The sequence below is a fragment of the Eriocheir sinensis genome, chromosome 5, assembly GCF_024679095.1.
Source record: "Eriocheir sinensis breed Jianghai 21 chromosome 5, ASM2467909v1, whole genome shotgun sequence".
In the NCBI taxonomy this organism is placed as follows: domain Eukaryota; kingdom Metazoa; phylum Arthropoda; class Malacostraca; order Decapoda; family Varunidae; genus Eriocheir; species Eriocheir sinensis.
Window position 1 is genome coordinate 6,556,813 of NC_066513.1, and position 22,057 is coordinate 6,578,869.

The 22,057-nt window shown below is 42.8% G+C and overlaps 1 protein-coding gene across 1 annotated transcript in view; it reads right to left on the reverse strand.

Annotated features, from left to right (window-relative positions):
• The window catches only part of LOC126982931 (lactosylceramide 1,3-N-acetyl-beta-D-glucosaminyltransferase B-like), a 47,994-nt gene extending 39,219 nt beyond the window's left edge, over nucleotides 1-8,775 (reverse strand). Inside the window, exons 1-2 of the mRNA XM_050835208.1 lie at nucleotides 8,662-8,775; nucleotides 7,064-7,219 (exon numbers count right to left, since the gene is read on the reverse strand). Coding sequence (XP_050691165.1) covers nucleotides 7,064-7,219; nucleotides 8,662-8,775 — 270 coding nt within the window. The remainder of the gene's footprint in view (nucleotides 1-7,063; nucleotides 7,220-8,661) is intronic.
• Between the last annotated feature and the right edge of the window lie 13,282 nt (nucleotides 8,776-22,057).

Below are 22,057 nucleotides of genomic sequence, written 5' to 3' on the forward strand. Positions count from 1 at the left end.
ATGAGGGATGAAAGAGTGAAGAGGCTGGTTAACTCTTGCATAAGGGTTTGGACAGTATAGGGATGAGCATGAGTAGAAAGTCGAGTGCAGCGGGGCCGCGGGAGGGAGGCATGCAGTTAGCAAGTTCAGAAGAGCAATCAGCGTGGAAATATCGATAGGAGATAGAAAGAGAGGCAACATTGCTGCGGAATTTAAGAGGTAGAAGACTATCAGTATGAGGAGGAGAGCTGATGAGACGAAGAGCCTTTGCCTCCACTCTATCCAGAAAAGCTGTGAGTGGAGCCCCACACATGAGATGAATACTCCATACTAGTTCGGAAAATGCCCATGTATATGTACATCAACTGTGCAGGGGAGAAGAACTCGCGGAGACGGTACAGAACGCCCAGCCTCGAGGAAGCTGATTTAGTAAGAGATGAGATATGAAGTTTCCAGTTGAGATTTTGAGTTAAGGATAGACCGAGGATGTTTAGTGTTGAGGAAGGTGATAGCTGGGTGTTGTCAAAGAATAGGGATAGTTGTTTGGAAGATTGTGTCGAGTGGATAGGTGGAGAAACTGTGTTTTTGAGGCGTTGAAGGACACCAGGTTCTTGTTGCCCCAATCGGAAATAATAGTAAGGTCTGAGGCTAAGCGTTCTGCAGCCTCCAGCCTTGAGTCGTTAAGTTCCTGAAGGGTGGGTCTTCTATTAAAAGAAGTTGAGTAATGCAGAGTGGAATCATCGGCGTAGGAATGGATAGGACAGTTCGTTTTGGAAAGAAGATCATCAATGAACAACAGAAAAGAGTGGGAGATAGGACAGAACCCTGTGGGACACCACTGTTAATAGATTTAGGGGAAGAACAGTGACCGTCTACCACGGCAGAAATAGAACGGTCAGAAAGGAAACTGGAGATAAAGGTACAGAGAGAAGGATAGAAACCGTAGGAGGGTAGTTTAGAAAGCAAAGATTTGTGCCAGACCCTATCAAAAGCTTTTGATATGTCCAGCGCAATAGCAAAAGTTTCACCGAAACGGCTGAGAGAGGATGACCAAGAGTCAGTTAAGAAGGCTAGGAGATCACCAGTAGAACGCCCCTTGCGGAACCCATACTGGCGATCAGATAGAAGGTCAGAAGTGGAAAGGTGCTTTTGAATCTTCCGGTTAAGGATTGATTCAAAAGCTTTAGATAGACAAGAAAGTAAAGCTATAGGACGGTAGTTTGAGGGATTAGAGCGGTCACCCTTCTTAGGCACAGGCTGTATGAAGGCATACTTCAAGCAAGAAGGAAAGGTAGATGTTGACAGGCAGAGGCGAAAGAGTTTGACCAGGCAGGGTGACAGCACGGAGGCACAGTTTTTAAGGACAATAGGAGGCACTCCATCAGGTCCATAAGCCTTCTGAGGATTGAGGCCAGAGAGGGCATAGAAAACATCATTTTGAAGAATCTTTATAACAGGCATAAAGGAGTCAGAGGGGGGATGAGTAGGAGGAATATGCCCAGAATCGTCCAGAGTGGAGTTTTTAAAAAATGTTTGAGAGAAGAGTTCAGCCTTAGAGATAGATGAGACGGCAGTGTTGCCGTCAGGACTGAGGAGTGGAGTGAAAGATGAAGACTTGAAGTGTGAGTATATGTTTTTTGCTAGATGACAGAAGTCACTGTAAGATTTAGAGAAAGCAAGGTTTTTAAAGTTTCTATTAATGAAAGAATTTTTGGTTAGTCGGAGAATAGATTTGGCACGATTTCGGGCAGAAATGTAAAGTTCATAATTAGCATTAGTTTGAAGGCTCTGGTACCTTTTGTGAGCTATATATGTATGTATGTATATATATATATATATATATATATATATATATATATATATATATATATATATATATATATATATATATATATATATATATATATATATATATATATATATATATATATATATATATATATATATATATATATATATATATATATATATATATATATATATATATATATATATATATATATATATATATATATATATATATATATATATATATATATATATATATATATATATATATATATATATATATATATATATATATATATATATATATATATATATATATATATATATATATATATATATATATATATATATATATATATATATATATATATATATATATATATATATATTTTACGTGATTGGAAATAGTGCCGGTAGGCTTTCTTGAGGGTCTGATGGTCGGCCCCAGCCCGTTGTGGTGCAGTCTATTTTTGGTTCATTTGGCTCATTCCTGATTCACTTGGACGCTTTTCTCAAGAGTCAGGATTAATAGGTCGTTTTCAGGACAGCATGTGGGCAGTCTTATGCCACTCGGCTGTGACTGAAAAATCTCAGGTGGTAGCGGCATATTCTAATCCGTGTCGTTCAGACCGCGGTATATGTTTATATATTGTACCGCATTAGTTACACACACACACACACACACACACACATCTTGGCCTCCATCGCTCGCGCGAAGAGGTCATGGTTGTTGGCGCTCCTCAGAGCAGCCCGGGTCAGGTGTTGACCTCTCTCACACCTTCATCCACACCCAGATTCTTCATCATTGCTCTCATCTCGTCATTAGTGTTTAGTGCGATGTGTTCTACTGTGAGATACAACACTACTTATCTATACCGCCTACGACGTGCCTCCGCCTACCCCCCAGCGAATGTTATCCGGAAGCTAAAGGAACTACATATTTTTAAAAACCGCAGTGCCAGGAAAAGTTCACGAGTGACACATAACATACCAGTGATCACCACCACCAGGAGGAATACCAAACCCAAGCATGCCAAGGAGTACAAACACATCGAAGTGCCGAGCTAGAGGTACGACCTGCCAACCCTGCTCCTCTCCAACGTTACCTCCCTCAACAATAAGCTAGACGAGGTCATCACCACCATCAAATCCACCAGCGCTGACGTTGTGGCCATCACAGAGGCGTGGCAGATAGTACCCGAGCTCTTTAACATTACGGATTTCCAGCTCTTTCATCGCCTGAGAAGAGGTAACCGAGGCGGTGGGTTAGCGCTCTATTGCCACACCCACCTCAACCCCTGCCTACTCCCCGCTGAGACACCCGAGGGTGTGGAAACCCTCTGGGTCAGGATCTCACCCCCCTCCCACCCCCGCCTCGCTCCCTCGGTACTAATCTGTCTGGTCTACTACCTCCCCGCGCCGCCTCCGCCACCTTGCTGATCAACCACATCATCGAAGAAATGGACCAGCAGCGCACTGTCTTCCCCTCTGCAAAAGTAGTTGTTTGCGGTGACTTCAATCAACTCCACACCAGTGATATTGAGGACCAGCTACATCTCACACAAGTAGTAAATTTCCCCACACACGGCACAAACACACTGGATTTAATCCTCACTGACCTCACTTCCCACTATCAGAATATTTTTATCAGAAAATAAAGAATATTATCAGAAAATAAAGAATGGTTATCAGAAAATAAAGAATGGTTATCAGAAAATAAAGAATGTTTTATCAGAAAATAAAGAATGGTGAAACACATCTCAGGGGCCGGTACGTCGAACTATCTAGATTAGTTAAGAAAACACCAGGATAGCAAAAAGGAACTATGAGATCAAAGTAGCAAATGAGGCGAAAAGTAATCCTCAGGGCTTCTTTCAGATGTATAGAACAAAAACACGAGAGAAAATTGGACCACTGAAAACAAACACAGGGGAGCTAGTAGAAAATTACGAAAACATGAGCACATTGTTGAACGACTACTTCCTTTCAGTATTCACGCAGGAGGATCGAACGACTATACCGGAAAGAGTTCAGGTGTACGAGGGCGGGGATGGCGATAAATTGAGGGATATAATCATTACCAGGCAAGTAGTTCAGGATGAGATAGATAAGCTTAAGAAGAACAAGTCGCCAGGTCCTGACGGGATATTTCCGAGGGTATTAAAGGAATTAGGTGATGTACTCAGTGACCCACTAACCGACATCTTTAAGATGTCGGTAAATACTGGCTATGTGCCGAGCCTATGGAAAGTAGCTAATGTGACGCCGATTTTTAAAAAGGGGGACAGGTCAGTTGCTTCAAACTATCGCCCAATTAGCTTAACATCGGTTATAGGCAAGATGCTGGAGTCCATAATATCCAGGAACATTCGGGAGCATTTAGAGAAACATAGCTTAATTCACGACTCGCAGCATGGGTTCACAAAAGGTAGGTCATGCCTCACCAATTTCTTGTCCTTCTACAATAAAGTATTTGAGGCGGTTGACAGAGATGAAAATTATGATGTAATCTATCTTGATTTTAGTAAAGCGTTTGACAAAGTTCCTCACCAACGACTGTTGCTTAAATTACAGGCTCACGGAGTAGAGGGTAAAGTTTTGAACTGGGTCAAGGCGTGGCTTAGCAATAGGAAGTAAAGAGTGCAAATCAATGGTAAAAGATCTGACTAGGGATGTGTTACGAGTGGGGTCCCACAAGGTTCGGTATTAGGTCCACTTTTGTTAATTATTTATATCAATGACTTAGATACAGGAATTAGTAGTGATGTTAGTAAATTTGCAGATGATACCAAGATCGGTAGAGTAATTGAGTCGGATCAGGACGCTAGTATTCTCCAAGGTGAACTCAACAGATTGTATGACTGGGCGGATAAATGGCAGATGGAGTTCAATGTAGGGAAGTGCAGTATTCTGAGTGTAGGTAGGAACAACCCCTCACATAACTATTGCTTAAATGACACTATCATAAGCAGGTCTGGGTGCGAGAGGGATTTAGGGGTCTTAGTGAGCTCTGATCTCCGTCCAAGGGCACAATGCATTCAAGCTAGAAATCGAGCAAATAGGGTACTGGGATTTATTTCAAGGAGCGTAAGCAACAGAAGCCCCGAAGTCTTCCTCAAACTATATTTAGCATTAGTTAGACCTCATCTTGACTATGCGGTTCAGTTCTGGTCACCTTACTATAGAATGGATATCGAAATGTTAGAATCGGTGCAGAGGAGGATGACTAAGATGATTCAGGGGTTGAGAAACTTGCCATACGAGGAAAGACTCAAACAGTTAAACTTGCATTCTCTAGAAAGGCGAAGGGTGCGTGGAGACATGATCGAGGTTTATAAATGGATGAAGGGCTTTAATAAGGGAGGCATTAATAAGGTTTTGTTGGTAAGAGAACCGGGTAGGACACGAAGTAATGGGTTTAAACTGGATAAATTCAGATTCAACAGGGACATAGGCAAAAATTGGTTTACTAACAGGGTGGTGGATGAGTGGAATAGGCTTAGCAGTCATGTGGTGAGTGCCAATACAATTGTCACATTCAAAAATAGACTAGATAAATTCATGGATAGCGATATTAGGTGGGGTTAGATACACGGGAGCTTAGGGTCAAAGGAACTGCCTCGTACAGGCCTACCGGCCTCTTGTAGACTTCTGCGTTTTTATGTTCTTATGTACCTTCCCCCTAAGCCCCTCCCTCCCATGGGACGCAGCACACACCTGTCAGTTCTTTGGACACCTGCACCTACCACATCCAACAAAACCCCGCCAGTCACCAAGACCTACAGGCCTGTTACGGACTCAGCCATCCGGGCGTTCGGCCAATGGATAACACGCCACCGCTGGGTTGAAGTCCTTACAGTGGATGACGTACACCAAAAATGGAGCAACTACACCAGCACAATTACCGCAGCTTACCACCACTTCTTCCCGCTGGATTACACCCAGAATAAAACGTCTCATTGAACAGAGAAATGACGCTTTCCACACCAACCCTACACTCTACAAGCCCCTCCGCAACAAAGTTATCCGGGAAATCAAACAAGCCAAGGCCACATACTACCCCCAAAAGATCCACAGCCTCAAGCAAGCTTACATTGGGAAATGTTTTTCAAAAATTAAGGCCTTGTGTGGCCTCAACAAAAGCGCCCCCTCCATCCCGGGCGTATCTCACCTCCCGCCACCTGAAGCAGCCGAGGCCATCAATCTCCACTTCTCGGCCATCTGTCAATCCCTCCCCAGCCTGGATCTGACCTCACTCCCAGCTTACCTGCCCGCCCCATCACCACTCCCCACGGTTGAGGCCTATGAGGTCGCCAGGTCACTAAGCCAACTTAAAACAAAGCGGTCCACCACGCCCACTGATCTCCCCATCAAACTGTACCAGGAGTTTGCCCCCGAGCTGGCCACCCCCCTCGCCTCTATATTTAACGCTTCCTTCCGTCAAAGCCAGTGTCCTGCTGACTGGAAAACACCATATGTCACTCCGATTCCCAAGACCACCACCCCTCAATCACCGAGTGACTTGAGGCCTATTTCTATCACCCCCATTCCCAGCCTCCTATGTGAAGCCTTCATTTTCAAGTGGACTTACACTCACCTTGCTCCCCTCATAGACCCACAACAGTACGGCAATATCAAGTCAACCTCCACCACACACTGCCTAATTAATCTCCTGGACTTTGCCTACAGAAATCTTGAAAAACGCAAAACATCAGTTTCACTCGCTTTTATTGATTTCCGAAAGGCTTTTGACCTAGTTCACCATACCACAGTCATCAACAAAGCAATATACCTAGGGGTTCACCCTAACCTGGTCTCCTGGCTGGCTGATTTCCTACACCAGCGTAAACAGGTGGTGAGATTTCAGGGAGTGGCCTCCCCTCCTCTACACCTTACTTGCGGGGTACCTCAGGGGTCCAAAATGGGCCCTTTGTGCTTCCTTATACTAATTAGTGACGCCCTGACCCACACACCCCACCGCTGAAAGTACGTGGACGACACCACAGTGGGAGTAACAGTTGACAACAGCAACCCAGATTATTCCCACCTCCAGGAAACACTACACAACCTACACACATGGACAACACAAAACATGGTCACCATCAACGACACCAAAACTACACTCCTACACATCAACACCTCCTCTGCCCCTGTTGCCCCCCCTGTGGTGTCCATCAACGACACTCCCCTCCGGGTAGTTACATCTGCAAAACTACTTGGAGTCACCCTGGACAACAAGCTCACATGGAAGGAGCACGTCTCCCAGCTCACCAGATCTGCCACCTATAAATTGTACCTGCTGAGGAGACTCAAAACGCTGGGGGCCCCTGAGTGTGCGCTGGCGAGCGTGTACTCCTCGTTCATCCTCCCCAAACTGACATACGCGTCCCCAGCGTGGCCTTCGTCCATCAACATCACGCAGCGCCGCCAACTTGAACGCGTCCAGATGCGAGCCTGCAAAATCATCCTGGGCCATCACTACACCAGCTACCAGGACGCCCTCGACTCCCTCCATCTCACCAGCCTACAACACCGTCACGAGATCCTACTACACCGGTTCGCAACCAAGCTTCTCAACCAGCCCAGACACAGACACATCCTCCCACAAGCAGTGAACCGCCCTCAGCACTCAGTGAGACACCACAACATTATTGCCCCGATACGGGCACGGACTGACCGCTATAAGAACAGCGCAATGCCCATGATGGTCAAATATATCAACAATGCAAATTAAGAGCAGCACAATTTGTATGTTTTGTAAATGTTTTTCATTAGGACTTATTGTTGTTGTTATTATGATTATTATTATGATTATTATTATTATGAATATTATTATGATTATGATTACTATTATTATTATCATTATTATTATCGTGATTATTATTATTATCTTTACTATGATTATTGCTATTATTGTTATTTCTATTTTCCTTTTTATTTTCAATCATACTACTTTGTTCATTTGTCTCATTCATTTCATTTCATCTTCAATTGATGTATATTTTCAGCTCTAGGGCTGCCTGGTACTTCATGCAATAAACCGTTTATTATTATTATTATTATTATTATTATTACACACACACACACACAGCCCGGTAGCTCAGTGGACAGAGCGTCTGCCTCACATCCAGAAGGACCAGGGTTCGATTCCTCGGCCGGGTGATGATAAGTTGGGTTTATCTTCTGTCACGTGTAGCCCCAGTTCACCTAGCAGTGAGTAGGTACTCGACGTCAGGCAAGGAGTTGTGACCTCGTTGTCCCGGTGTGTTGTGTGTGAGTGGTCTCAGTCCTACCCAAAGATCGGTACTATAAGCTATGCTTCTCAGTAGGGGAACGGCTGGCTGTCTCGAGAGACCCGCAGCAGACCAAGAGGTGAATTACACATACACACGCACGCACACAAACAAACAAAACAAAAAATTTAAAAAATCGTCTCCCACGCGAAATTATTAGAGAAAATTATATATAGTTGTGGGATTAGTAAAAACACGAAGATGGGCTAATAGGGTTGAAGTAAAAATGAGAGAGAGAGAGAGAGAGAGAGAGAGAGAGAGAGAGAGAGAGAGAGAGAGAGAGAGAGAGAAATCCACGTGTTTATGTGGGCGGAGTCTAAATGGGTGGGTTATCCGCGCACGCGCAGTGGTGACAATGAGAACTGGTACGGAAGAACCACAGGCACGCTACAACGAGACAACCTTCATTTGCTGACGTCACAGAGAGTCCCCCAAGCCTTTCTCTCCCGTGTGCCATGGGAGGAGGCCCGACCTCTACCTTTTCTTTTGAATGATTTTTTTTTCCGGAGGAGTTGCAGGCCCTCCCCCCATCCAACTCATATAAGGTGCTGGACTGTCTGTTACCCATGAGCAGGGATACAGGACCCCTCAGAGGACTTACCTGGACAATGTCGTGGTATTTTTCACTTTCTTCTTGAACAATTTTTAGTTCAAATTTGTTCTTGGCGCGCCCGACCATAAAAACAACTCCGACGCTAACGTTCATGGGGCCCATGTCGTAGGCGGAGGCGTTTCCCCAAGTACGCCGGGTGTCCATTCGATCCTTTACGCGGGAGATGGAAGAGTGGACGTAAGCAATAATCTGCAGGTTGGGCCGCCTCAAGCAGTAATCAGCCTCTTCGATGAGGAAAGTCTTGGGAATGTCAGGTGGATGACGCAGTGGTGATGTGTCTGGCTCAATGGGGACGAATGTAGATGTCAACACCTGCGGCATAATTGACAAGAATTATATTATAATATATATATATATATATATATATATATATATATATATATATATATATATATATATATATATATATATATATATATATATATATATCAGAGCTGGGCACTTCCGATCATCAGTCCGATCGTTCGGTCTTCCGATCTGATCGGAACAGCAATTGGCGATCGGAATGCAAAGATTGGATCATCTTTGTAAAAGGTAATTGGACTGTGGAGATAGGAACTTCACAAACTAACTTCCGATCACCGGTCACAGAAAAGAAAGTGGTCAATGTTGTCATGGCAACAAGTGACTGCGGACTTCTTACAATTATTTTTTTACACGTTGCTAAATAGTTACCTCAATAAGAGTCTTTATTTATAAAATTAAGCGATAATTATTGATCGTTAATTTATTTAATCCCGGCAAGGTATCGTGAATGAGACGCGCAGGCGCAAAGTCGCTTTATTTGCTTGGCGGGACTTGTTACACGACGCCATGACAGCGTGGTGTGGGCTGCAGTAGTGGGCTGGGCTTCCGCTCACTCCAGTAACCGAGTGGCCTGCCCCAGTTGTCAGGTATGCATTTTCTGCAGCAGTGTTACCACCCTCTAATGGCAGCAGCGTCAGTTCCTTTTCGGGAAACCAATAAGACCTAAGCTAAAAGGGGGGGCTTCGCCCCCCCTCGATCCCCCCCACCTTCTTAACCGGGGGAGGGCTTTGCCTTTCCTCGACCCCCCCACACCCACCCGTCGGGCTCCCCCCGCAACAAGAGGGGGAGGAGGAAGGAGGTCTCGCGAGACAGCGCAACATGCCGCACAGACCACGGCACCAAACTAACGCCCCATACCCCTCCCATTCAAGAACTTATCTAACCTCTTCTTGAATGTATCTAGCGTGTTGGTGCTCACCACATGACTTCTACGTCTGTTCAACTCATCCACCACTGTTAGTAAACCAATTATTGCCTATGTCTTTGTTGAACCTGAACTTATCCAACTTAAACCCATTGCTACGTGTCCTACCCGGTGTGGTGTCATCTGCCATCCACGTATCCTAAGACATCCCCTCCAATCTGCGCATGCGCAAGATTTGTTTACAAACAAAGGGTGGATGAATGGACATGTTTCCGGTCAACATATTTATTTCAAATTCTGTCTCTATGGATAAATTAGGCCCTAAATTCAGCTATGGTACTATTTTTTCTTCATGTAAAATAGTAAATATGGTATAAAATATGGATTAAAGTTGAGGAAAAATCACGTGACCTGGAAACGGGTGCTCATCGGTCGTGACGTCACGATGCAGTCAGCTGGCCGCCAACTTTGTGTTACTCCGAGATTTCGTGTTGTGGAGTATGTTTCTAGTGTCTAGCAATGCCTGGAGACGTAACCCGCAGTCGTTGATGATTAGTGCCAATGTGCAAGAGTATATATATACGGACAAAAGTACTCCACGTAAGATATTTCTATCTGTGCTAATGAATCCTGCATTAATATCCTTTAGTTTCCCCTCGGACTAACTTTTCATCGTGAACTCAACTATTCTCTCTACTGTCACGTCCTCTGATTATAAAATATTGGTCTGCATTCGTTTTCTTCTTATTCATCTCCAGGCGTTGATTCTCTCTCTCTGACGTTTCAAGGCCATTGTTTTCTCTATGTTAGGCTAGGTAAGTTTCCATAATACTGATATAAACTCAACCTTGATTATTGTCTAAAGTTCCCCCTCGGACTAACTTTTAATCGTGAACTCAACTATTTTCTGCAGAGTTGAGGCGAATCGGTTGATTTCACTCCCATTGTAATAATATAACATATTTCCAACATTCTTAAGATGTTCTGTAAGCACCTATAACATACCTGTTGGCCGCAGTTTGGAGCTGGAGTGGCCATGGCTTATAAATTAACAATGGACACAACACTGGTACTGTCGTCTGCTGTACTCTGCTTCAGCCTGTTTTTTTTTTTGTTTTTTTTCACGTCTTGGCCCATTGCGCCGGTAGGCTTCTTCCCGGTGGATCCTGATGGTCGGTCCAAGGCTTCTTCCCGGTGGGGCCTGATGGTCGGCCCAGCCCGTTCTGGCGCAGGCGAGTGTTTATAGTGGCGCCATCTTGCATTGGCTCATGTTGCCCTCCCGGAGCTCATCTTTAATCCTAGAATCTAGAGTCCGGGTTAATTGGTGGTCTTCTGGACAGCATGTGGGTAGTTTTAAGCCACTCGGCGGCGGCTGAAAAATCCCAGCTTGGTGGCACCGGTCGGGGATTGAACTCGCGTCCTCCTGAACGCGGGGCAGTCTCGCTATCCGTTCAGCCACCGCCTCCCCCATGACGTCACGAGCTAATGGTGGCTTCTCCCCGTGAGATGAGAAGAATTTGAGATATCTCTCCAATATCCAGTCAACTAGCGATTTATAGGACGTAATATGTGCACTACGTTATCTTTGGTACGTGGCACAATGCATTTCTAGGCTCTTCCCAGAGCCGGAAACATGTCCATTGCAACATGGAACCGTGTCTTTGTCGACTGCCGATCGCGATATGTCCCACCTGAGGTTTTTTTTTTTTCTTTTTTTTTTTAAAGTAAATGTTGACGTATGTTTTGAATATGAAAATTGCTTCAAATATGAAAGTTTCTTCCTGCACCCTTTGTATGTCAGTAAATGAGGTAAATGAAGTATGTCGGTAAATGTGATAAATGAGATAACCTGCACCCCTTGTATGTGGGGAAATGTGATAAATGAGATAACCTGCACCCCTTGTATGTGGGGAAATGTGATAAATGAGATAACCTGCACCCCTTGTATGTCGGTATATGTGATAAATGAGATAACCTACACCCCTTGTATGTGGGGAAATGTGATAAATGAGATAACCTGCACCCCTTGTATGTGGGGAAATGTGATAAATGAGATAACCTGCACCCCTTGTATGTGGGGAAATGTGATAAATGAGATAACCTACACCCCTTGTATGTGGGGAAATGTGATAAATGAGATAACCTGCACCCCTTGTATGTGGGGAAATGTGATAAATGAGATAACCTGCACCCCTTGTATGTCGGTATATGTGATAAATGAGATAACCTACATCCCTTGTATGTCGGTAAATGTGATAAATGAGATAACCTACACCCCTTGTATGTCGGTAAATGTGAGAAATGAGATAACCTACACCCCTTGTATGTCAGTAAATGTGAGAAATGAGATAACCTACACCCCTTGTATGTAAGTAAATGTGATCAATGAGGTAACCTACATCCCTTGTACGTCGGTAAATGTGATAAATGAGATAACCTACACCCCTTTTAAGTCGGTAAATGTGATAAATGAGATAACCTACATCACTTATAAGTCGGTAAATGTGATAAATGAGATAACCTGCACCCCTTGTATCTCGGTAAATGTGATTAATGAAATACCCTACACCTATTGAATGTCGGTAAATGTGATAAATGAGGTACCCTACAGCCCTTGTATGTCGGTAAATGTGATTAATGAGGTACCCTACAGCCCTTGTATGTCGGTAAATGTGATAAATGAGGTAACTTTTTTTTTGTTTACATCTCAGCCTATAGCGCCGGTAGGCTTTCTTCAGGGGCCTGGTGGTCTGCCCAAGCCCGTCATGGCGCAGGCAATTTTTATAGTGGCGCTAGTTATGCTTGGCTCATGCTGCCCCCTGGAACTCATTTTGGATTCGCTTGTGCGGTTTCTTCTAGAATCCGGGATGATAGGTGGTCTTCTGGACAGCCTGTGGGTAGTCTTAAGCCACTCGGCGGTGACTAAAAAATCCCAGGTGGTTGCGTGGGGATTCGAATCGACATTGTTCATGGCGTGATGAATGCTGGCCCCGCGCGCTAATCACTCAGCCACCGCCTACCCTTGTATGTCAGTAAATGTGAAAAATGAGATACCCTAAACCCCTTGTATGTCGGTAAATGTGATAAATGAGGTAACCTGAAACCTTGTATGTCAGTAAATGTGATAAATGAGATAACCTGCACCCCTTGTATGTCGGTAAATGTGATAAATGAGATAACCCGCACCTCTTGTATGTCGGTAAATGTGATAAATGAGATAACCTTCTTTGTGTGTCGGTAAATGTGATAAATGAGATAACCTACACCCCTTGTATGTCAGTATATGTGATAAATGAGATAACCTACACTCTCTTCTGATTGATGGTCACGTTTCTCGGATTCTATCCCTTTAATGGTAGGCTATCTGAATTATGGGGTCGATGTCATACTTGAATTTGGCCGTTTCCCATAAAAGCTGCCATGCTGCCTTGCCGCCATCTTGCCTGGACAAACTACGATATCAACACTATGTTCGTAAACATCGGGTTCCGCGCATGCGCAGATAAGGATGGGATGTCTTAGGATACGTGGATATCAGATGACACAACACCGGCTCACTTAAACTCAAACCTTATTGCTTATGTTCTTCTTGTAACTAATTTATTTATGGACCAATATCTCTTATTCAGAAAGCTATTTAATCAGGAAGGATAGGAGATTAATGATCACTATCGCTCGTTTTTTATCGAATAGTAAAAAATATTTCCTAGATATCGATGATAAAATATTTAAAAGTTGAAATATGTTTGTCAAAAATCTAAATCAACTTCAAACAAAAGTTAAAATAGCGAACATAATTCCTTTTTCATATTTTCAGAAATTGAATAAAAACAGTAGACTTAAATAAATGCCTAAAATAAGAAGTTAAGGTCACTTTTTTTCCTGTACCATGTCCTATATACCAAAAGAAAGAGGAAAAATACAGATATTTATTAGCAAATAATTAAGTTAGTACTTATTTGAAATTATTACTTAAAGAACGCCTAAAATAGGTGTTTCTAGTAATTATTATTTAAAAAAATAATAGTAATTATTATAAGTTTTAATGATCGGATGATCGGAATGGTGATCGGAACTGCAGTAGGACTACTTAAAAAATGATCGGATGATCGGAATCGGATCAGTTGCCCAAACTGATCGGATGATCGGGGATCGGAACAGCAAAAAAGTGATCGGTGCCCACCACTGATAAATGATAATGACTTGAAGAGGCGTATCGATTCCTTCGGTATCAAGTGCCTTCGCAGGATCATGAGGTATCGCTGGAATGACTTCGTGTCGAACCAGCGACTAGTCCGTGAAACTGAATCGAGACTTGTTACTCCGGTTATTTGGTTAAGTGGCAGAACTCCTGGACGTCGATCCTACTCACATTATTGTTTCGGTACAAGATAACCACGAATGGAGGAGACCAAGGCGACACCAATGTAAATCATTACTGGGGCATGGCAGCCGATCCTGACGGGTTGGACTTGGGATGGATAGGGCAGCTGCTTGGGAGATTGCTCGGGAGGACCGCTGGCAGTATGAGCGGCGAGTAAGTGAAGTGACGCACCCTCGGGCGTATGCTCCTCATCAATTAGTTAGTTATCGTGTGTGTGTGGAGGGTCTCTGTGTGTGTGTGTGTGTGTGTGTGTGTGTGTGTGTGTGTGTGAGAGAGAGAGAGAGAGAGAGAGAGAGAGAGAGAGAGAGAGAGAGAGAGAGAGGGTGGGTGGTGCCAGGATGTCAGCCATCGACTGAGGTCAGGTCATGACCAGGTGGCGACAGCTATTGGTGTAATAGTTGGTTGGTGGCTGTGTTCGAAGCGGACTAATTTTCTTGCGATTAAACTAACATCTGGTGGTAGACCCAAACGGAATGTTACACGATTTTCGTATCCGCCGCGCCAACACGAAATAGTGGGAACCCGGCCTAACAGGCCGGGTTCCCACTATTCGATTTTCACGTTTCTGTCGACCATCAATGACGTCATCAACGGAACCAGGATCCCGCGCGGAGTCCAGTTCAGAGTTGAACTCAGTTAACTTTTGGGTCCGAGATAGGGGCGGTGGTGCCAGACCAGTGATACTGAATATTCTACATATCATGAAAATATGAAATGAAGTACTTAGATACAAAATAACAAACACAAGAGGTCGTTGTGGTCAATGCGGTCCATGTTTGTCAACTAATTTCGTGCGTTGAACTGACATCCGTGCCGAGCGGAAACGTGAAAACGAAATAGTGGGAACCCGGCCTTAACAGTTATCAGCTGGAAAAGTGCAGGTGTAGTTATAATCCAGTTTGTTACCCGTTTAAAAAAAATTATTACTGATGTTTTTTTTTAGAAATAAGCACTAATTAATTTATGATTCGCATGGTATTAAAAGGTTAAGCACCCGAAGTTGAAAAGGAAAATGGCAGAGACTTCGTGGTAAGTACCCAGAAGTAAAGTGAGAATAAACCAGCAATCATAACTTAAGAAGCTAGATAGAATATCACACTGAAACTCACCTCCTTGCCGCTTTTCTGTTGACCTTGGACGTTGTTGCTTGAAGAGACGTTCATAGTTTGTGCCTCGTATTCATTGACTTTACTCTCTCCGTTATCCGCGGCACCGGTCTCTTTACCTGTATTGTTTCCTTTGTTGTTTAAAGGATCAAGAGCTTTGGCCTCTTCAGTCTTGTTGTATTGAGCGTGTACTTTACTGAGCTCTATGGGTTTCAATGGGAGCTTGTTATCATCAAGTGGAAGCCTTAAAACTTTCGTATTGTTAGGTGCTTGGAGGCGAATAACTTCCCCATCTACGTCAAGAAAATGGTGATTGTCTTGAACCCTAAGAAACTTTACTTCCATGCCAATATATGCCTTCATTATTGAGATAATAAATATCGATGACATAGAGAAGGTGGCCAGTAGGAGGGTCAGCCTTGCCACTGCAGGCAGAATTCGACAGGTTGCTGTAAACAAGATTAATGAGAATTGGAAACGGTTATAGATGTGTCCCTAACTGGTTAAATACTTCCCTTAAAATAATGGGGGATAAGCATAGTTATGCATGTGTGTGTGTGTGTGTGTGTGTGTGTGTTCTATAAGTACTTGTCCCCAATTCTCCTGTTTACCCATCATTGTACATGTAACATCTTGAAAATATACTTTTGTAGATATCTCTTGTATCAACTTATGCTTCTATAATGCCATGAGAAAAGTATTAATTTCTGGTAGGACCCATCTTTAGATAATTTTCAACAAAATTTATTAATCAGTCAGTCAAAGATTCTGTGAAAATGAGAAAGGAATAAAAGCTCAGGCTCTGTTTTGGGTCAGACTATCTCTCCTTTAGACATGCAAGCATACTTACGCATGATTCTAAATGGAATGATACAACTCGTTGAATAATTTGTACATATTCTCATTTTTGTGGGGAAATTCTGAAGCTCTGTTGTTGCTCAGGAATATCCTGGATGGATAACATCTGCTACTGCAACATCTGAAAAATCATAGTTCCGTGACGATAATGACTGATCATCGAAGGTTATCAAAGACAAATACAAAAGAGGCATAGATTTTTTGTCGACATATGCGAGCACGTGTGTGTGTGTGTGTGTGTGTGTGTGTGTGTGTGTGTGTGTGTGTGTGTGTGTGTGTGTAATTCATAATGATCTGATCATGCAGTTACGTCCAACTTCAGATCAGATTTAGATGTGGGTCTGGCCTTGCAGTCTCGTTGTTAGGAATGTATATTATAGTTAGCTGGGAGTATGTCGGTCCTCGGACCCTGGTAGGATCAATTAACACCAACAAAATGGCTAGGGTGAAAATTAAACACCCTAGCCCCAACTCGGCAGCACCTGATATACGCGACCAAGATAATACCAAATAATGATGCATATGTCACGCTCACCAGAAAGGAGGAGGACGTACATACATAGGAAGAACAGACACCAGAAGACCTCTCGATCTATGGCGAGGGTGTCTGTTTACTACCGCTACTACTAGTGATCTACGTGTGGTAGTACAGGATAGAATAGATGAAGGCTCCTCCCCACCCACCAATACAATTGTCACATTCAAAAATAGATTAGATAAATTCATGGACAGCGATATTAGGTGGGGTTAGATACACGGGAGCTTAGGTTCAAAGGAGCTGCCTTGTACAGGCCTACCGGCCTCTTGCAGACTCCTACGTTCTTATGTTCTTATATTCTCTACCTCCGGCAACGTGAAGGCAGAAAATAGTTAGAACACCATGTACCTGTAAGGAAGAAAGGGACATTGAAATTTTACGGTAAAGAGAGAAATAAGAGGAAATTACTACCCTTAAAAAGAATATATATATATATATATATATATATATATATATATATATATATATATATATATATATATATATATATATATATATATATATATATATATATATATATATATAAATGCTCCAGTATCCTGTTAAGTTTACTGTTCCCACACCTCATTCATCAGATGTAAAATAACATGTCTGCAGGTTGTAGCCGTGCTGCAGTGTGCCTGAAAACATATAAGAAAATAAGAACACGGGAGACTGCAAGAGGCCGAGTGGCTTACACAGGACAGCTCCAGAATCCCCCCACTACTCACCATGGGTGAGGTGTAGTTTCAGGGGTCACAGGTAGAGGCTTGATCCTCGTTTACCGTGGTATAGAGTACGCATCCAGTACCCTGTCACCTTACTGCACCCACACCTCACTACCACCTCGATCAGATTACTCTGCTACCAGACGCGACAAGAAGACTGCCCCAACGTTGGCTTGCCCTTTATGTACTTCAATGTGAACTGCTTATTGAAATCAGGCAGCTGCAAAATGGGCTCTTTGCATAACATGCTTTTATGAAAAAGGGTCAGTAAAATCTTATATCCCTGAAATACGTATCCAATGAAGACTTGAAGCTATTAATACTCTGTGCGACGGTGGGAGTCTATTCCAGTGATCGACGACTCTGTTATTGAAATAACTTCTGCGCGCCAACGTGTTACATCGGTTTCCCTTTAACTTCATACCGTTGCTGCGTGTTATTGTGTTGGGGTCTCTCTGAAATAGACTATCTGGGTTAATGTTTTCGAATCTATTAAGGATTTTGAACATTTCAATTAAATCCCCTCTTACTCTTCGCTTCTTTAAGGAAAACATTTCTAAACGCTTTAAACGCTCGTCATACGTCAAGTTACGGAGCGCTGGAATTTGTTTGGTAGCTAGTCGCTGTATCCTTTCTAGCAAGACTTGATCTTTGATATAAATCGGTGACAAGAATTGAACGGCGTATTCTAGGTGTGGTCTTACAAATGCTAAATATAATCTCTTCACAAGTTCGGGTGATTTATAATCAAAGTTTCTTGACATTAATTCAAGCATCATATTTGCTTTTTTACTCGCCGCAGAACATTGATCACTCATTTTAAGAGTGTTACTGATAATGACACCAAGATCTGTTTCTTGTTTTACTTCGCTGAGCTCATGTCCTTGAAGCTGATATTTAAAATTAGGATTCTTTTCACCAATGTGCATTACTTTACATTTATCTACGTTGAAACACATTTGCCATTTTTCGCTCCAGTCGGCAAATCTTATTAAGTCTGATTGAATATTCTCGCAATTTTTACTGTTCGTTACCGTACCTCCTAATTTGGTGTCGTCGGCGAATTTGGCTACTTTTGACAGGATATTAGTCTCTAAATCGTTCACGTAAATTATGAATAGTGTTGGCCCCAGGACCGAACCTTGGGGCACGCCACTTGTTACGGGTTGCCAATCGGATGCTTCACCATTAAGAACTACACGCTGTTCTCTGTCGGTGAGCTAGTCATGAATCCACGCACATAGATGGTCACTAATACCGTGTGAACGCAGTTTTGAAATAAGCCTAACGTGGGGAAGTTTATCAAACGCTTTCTGAAATTCTTGGTAAATTACATCATATGGGGCTCGGGCGTCCACGTCATATGCGGCTCGGGCGATGAAGTCATCAAGGCGCTGAAAAACGAAAGTTTTTTTTCCCATCTTTCCCCCTGAACTAAGATCCAAAAGAATAGTTTTAATATTCAACGTTGACAAACATATTCGAGCACACAGAGCAAGAGTTACAAGAGGAAATTATTCATCAGAATTCAGTGTTGTGCGCACTACCTGCTAAAAGTAGTGGCACCCCTACCACTACTTCAGTCAAATTGTAGTGGCACTACCGCTACAGCTGCTCATTTCTAAATGTAGTGCACTACCGCTACTACTGCCGCTACCGCTACTTGTGAACAATAAGTGCTGAAAAAACATAATTCTCTTTTATACATATTGTTACGTTCCACGTCCTTGATAGAGTACTGAGTCAGTCACTTTACACTTCCTGTACGTGAGGTTAGAAGATTCACTCACCTCCCTTTGTTGTGCTAGTTAACTCACCCAGTTTTTACCAGTTTCCAAGGGTTCGTGAGCCGTGATCAGGAATATCCATGAATGACTAATCACTTACTGTCCACAGGTAGGCAGCCAGCCACACCTCCAGTCACAGATTCACTACTGAGCGAGCATTAGATGACTGACAAGAGTGACGGGCCGCAGCTCAGCCCACTAAACTGTATACGTTTCATTCGCGTTTTCATCACGTACATAGTTGGTCCACCCCGAGTAGTGATTAGCCCTACCTAATAATGTAGCGCCGCTACCGTTTTTGCCGCTCTTTCTAAATAAGAGTGGCACTACCGCTACAGCTACTAAAAAAGTAGCTTCGCTACGTAGCGCCGCTACGCCCACCACTGTCAGAATTAAATCAATGGATCACAGAAATATATCAATATACAAATTCCTCAATAAGAATATCCTCAAAGTGCAGTTCAGCAGCATGACCTCAGCAAAAAATGCGGCAGAAGCAGGGATATTATGCTTTCAAATGAGTAACCCTGACTACATCATCAAAATTGAAGACTACATCCACATAAACATTTGCATGAAATGTTACCAAATCGAAGATCACTAGGCAAGCGAGAGCAAAATTGAAAAGAATTATAAGATATGCTCTGAGTGTGCCTCCCACGACCACATCTGGAGGGAGTACAACACAGACGTAAAAAATGCAATAACTTTGGTGGAAATCACAGGACTTAAGCATTTAAATGCCTTGAGAAGAAGAAAATCAGATACAAACGGAAGAACAAAAATAAATAAAAACTAAACCAACATACAGTCAAATCTCTTCCTCAGCAGCTCAACCCACCAGTGTCACTGCAGTGAACCTGGGTAAGGACACGGCCGCTACCATACTTGCGTGCATATTACATGATCATATGATAAATATAGCTCAGTGGGGGTCATATAATACATAAATTAGGAAACTATTGAAACCAAAGAAACTACCAAGAGTAATTCTGCCTGACAACCCGCCCTCACTGGAAATCCTTAACACAACTCTAGCAACTTTAGGTCAGGCCTAAACCACAGGAAAAACATTCTGATAAAGAAAGACAGGAGGAAGTAGAAACAATAGATGAAGAGAAGACAGAAACAGAATCTACTTCAACAGAAACGCAAGACAACAAACAAATCAGTTGGAAGTATATAGGCTTAGAAATAATTGCCAAACAAAGCAAAGGAGGATAATTTCACCCTCAGAATACTAACCACAGTAATGCTACAGGGTAGATTTAAGCGGATATGTAATTCAAAAGAGTATAGAGGGAAGACATACTTAGACTCCTAAATGATAACGAAATCAGCCTAAAAGATTGGTGGAGAATTGTGGAAGACCAGTAATAAAAAAATAAGGAATGGCTACGCTCAACAAAGAACACCACCACCAAGTAAGGGTAGATGCAGGTAAGTCAGCGAGTAAAGAAACCAATAACATAACGTCAATAATATACAAACCATAAACATACGCAATACCCACTGAAACAGGGTCAAGGACAACTGGCCGCGGCCGCTGTGGCGTCCCTGTGGTTCCTCCGTCCCTACAGTTCTCATGTCAATACGGCGCGTGCGCGGCCAACCCACCAGTCTAGACTCAGTCCACATAAGCACGTGGATCGACTAACAACAAACACACACACGCACGCACACGCCAGGTTCCCATGGCAGATGTTTCTGTCAAGCAAAAACGATTTTATGATTTCCTAGAGGATGTATGAAATTATTTGGCGAGTGATTCACACAAATCAATCATACTTAATGGAGAGAAGAGCAGTGTTCAAGACGATGCGTGTGTGTGTGTGTGTGTGCTTATTGTTAGTCGATCCACGCGCTTATGTGGGTGGAGTCTAGACTGGTGGGTTGGCTGAGCACGCGCCGTATTAACATGAGAACTGTAGGGACGGAGGAACCACAGGGACGCCACACCGCCTACACAAACTAACTGGCCACGGGAAACTGGCCGCCAAATTTAGCAGTGTGACTAGTTGCCGCGGCCAACTTGCGCCAAATGGAACTTTTTGTTGTTGATAGGTAAAATTATGTTTGATAAAACAAGAGGGTTGAAATTTCTTTCTTTATTGGAATAAAGAAATATAAGATATTTATGCAAAACTTCTAAAATTTCAAAATTACTTTATTAAGTAATTGAGAAGAAAAATTAAGTTGCAACTAAAAAAAATCTATGAAAAGTTTTGGACAAGTTCTCCAAGTTATTCAATAAATTTCTACCCCCAAATTCACTGACAATTGCTTTATTTCTTTCATCTACTTGTCTTCAATTTGACAGGTGGATCTTGCCCTGCGATCAGCTGCTCAAAATATAGGTCTCTTCCACGTTGGACCTTTTTAAACCATCAATAAATTTCCAAACAATAGGATGTTGCATTCCAAGTTAACTTCGCCGTCTTCCATGAGCAGCTTCTGCGTGATTCCTTGTCCTGTCTTCGTCATTTAAAGAGAGTTCATAAACGTTCCACATTTCCTGTGGATAAAGTGGAGCACGTCTGCCTTGCCCCTTCTATTTTTTCTGCCAACATAGTTGTCCTCACACCAATCAAGAAGCACTTGAAGTTAATCTGGCAGCTCATCAGAGAGATTTTCAAATGTTTCAGTCAAATATTCCGTCGGAACAAATGCCAGGGCCTGGGTTTGTTTTTCTTCACTCCTACCTTCCCCAACACACAGTCGTTTCCATCACAACTATCAGAGAGCTATCACAGACTTATCACAGTCACCTCCCTATGTTTTTTGTTTTTTTTAAATAAAAATGCTGGTTAACGGAGGATGTTAATGGGTCCCA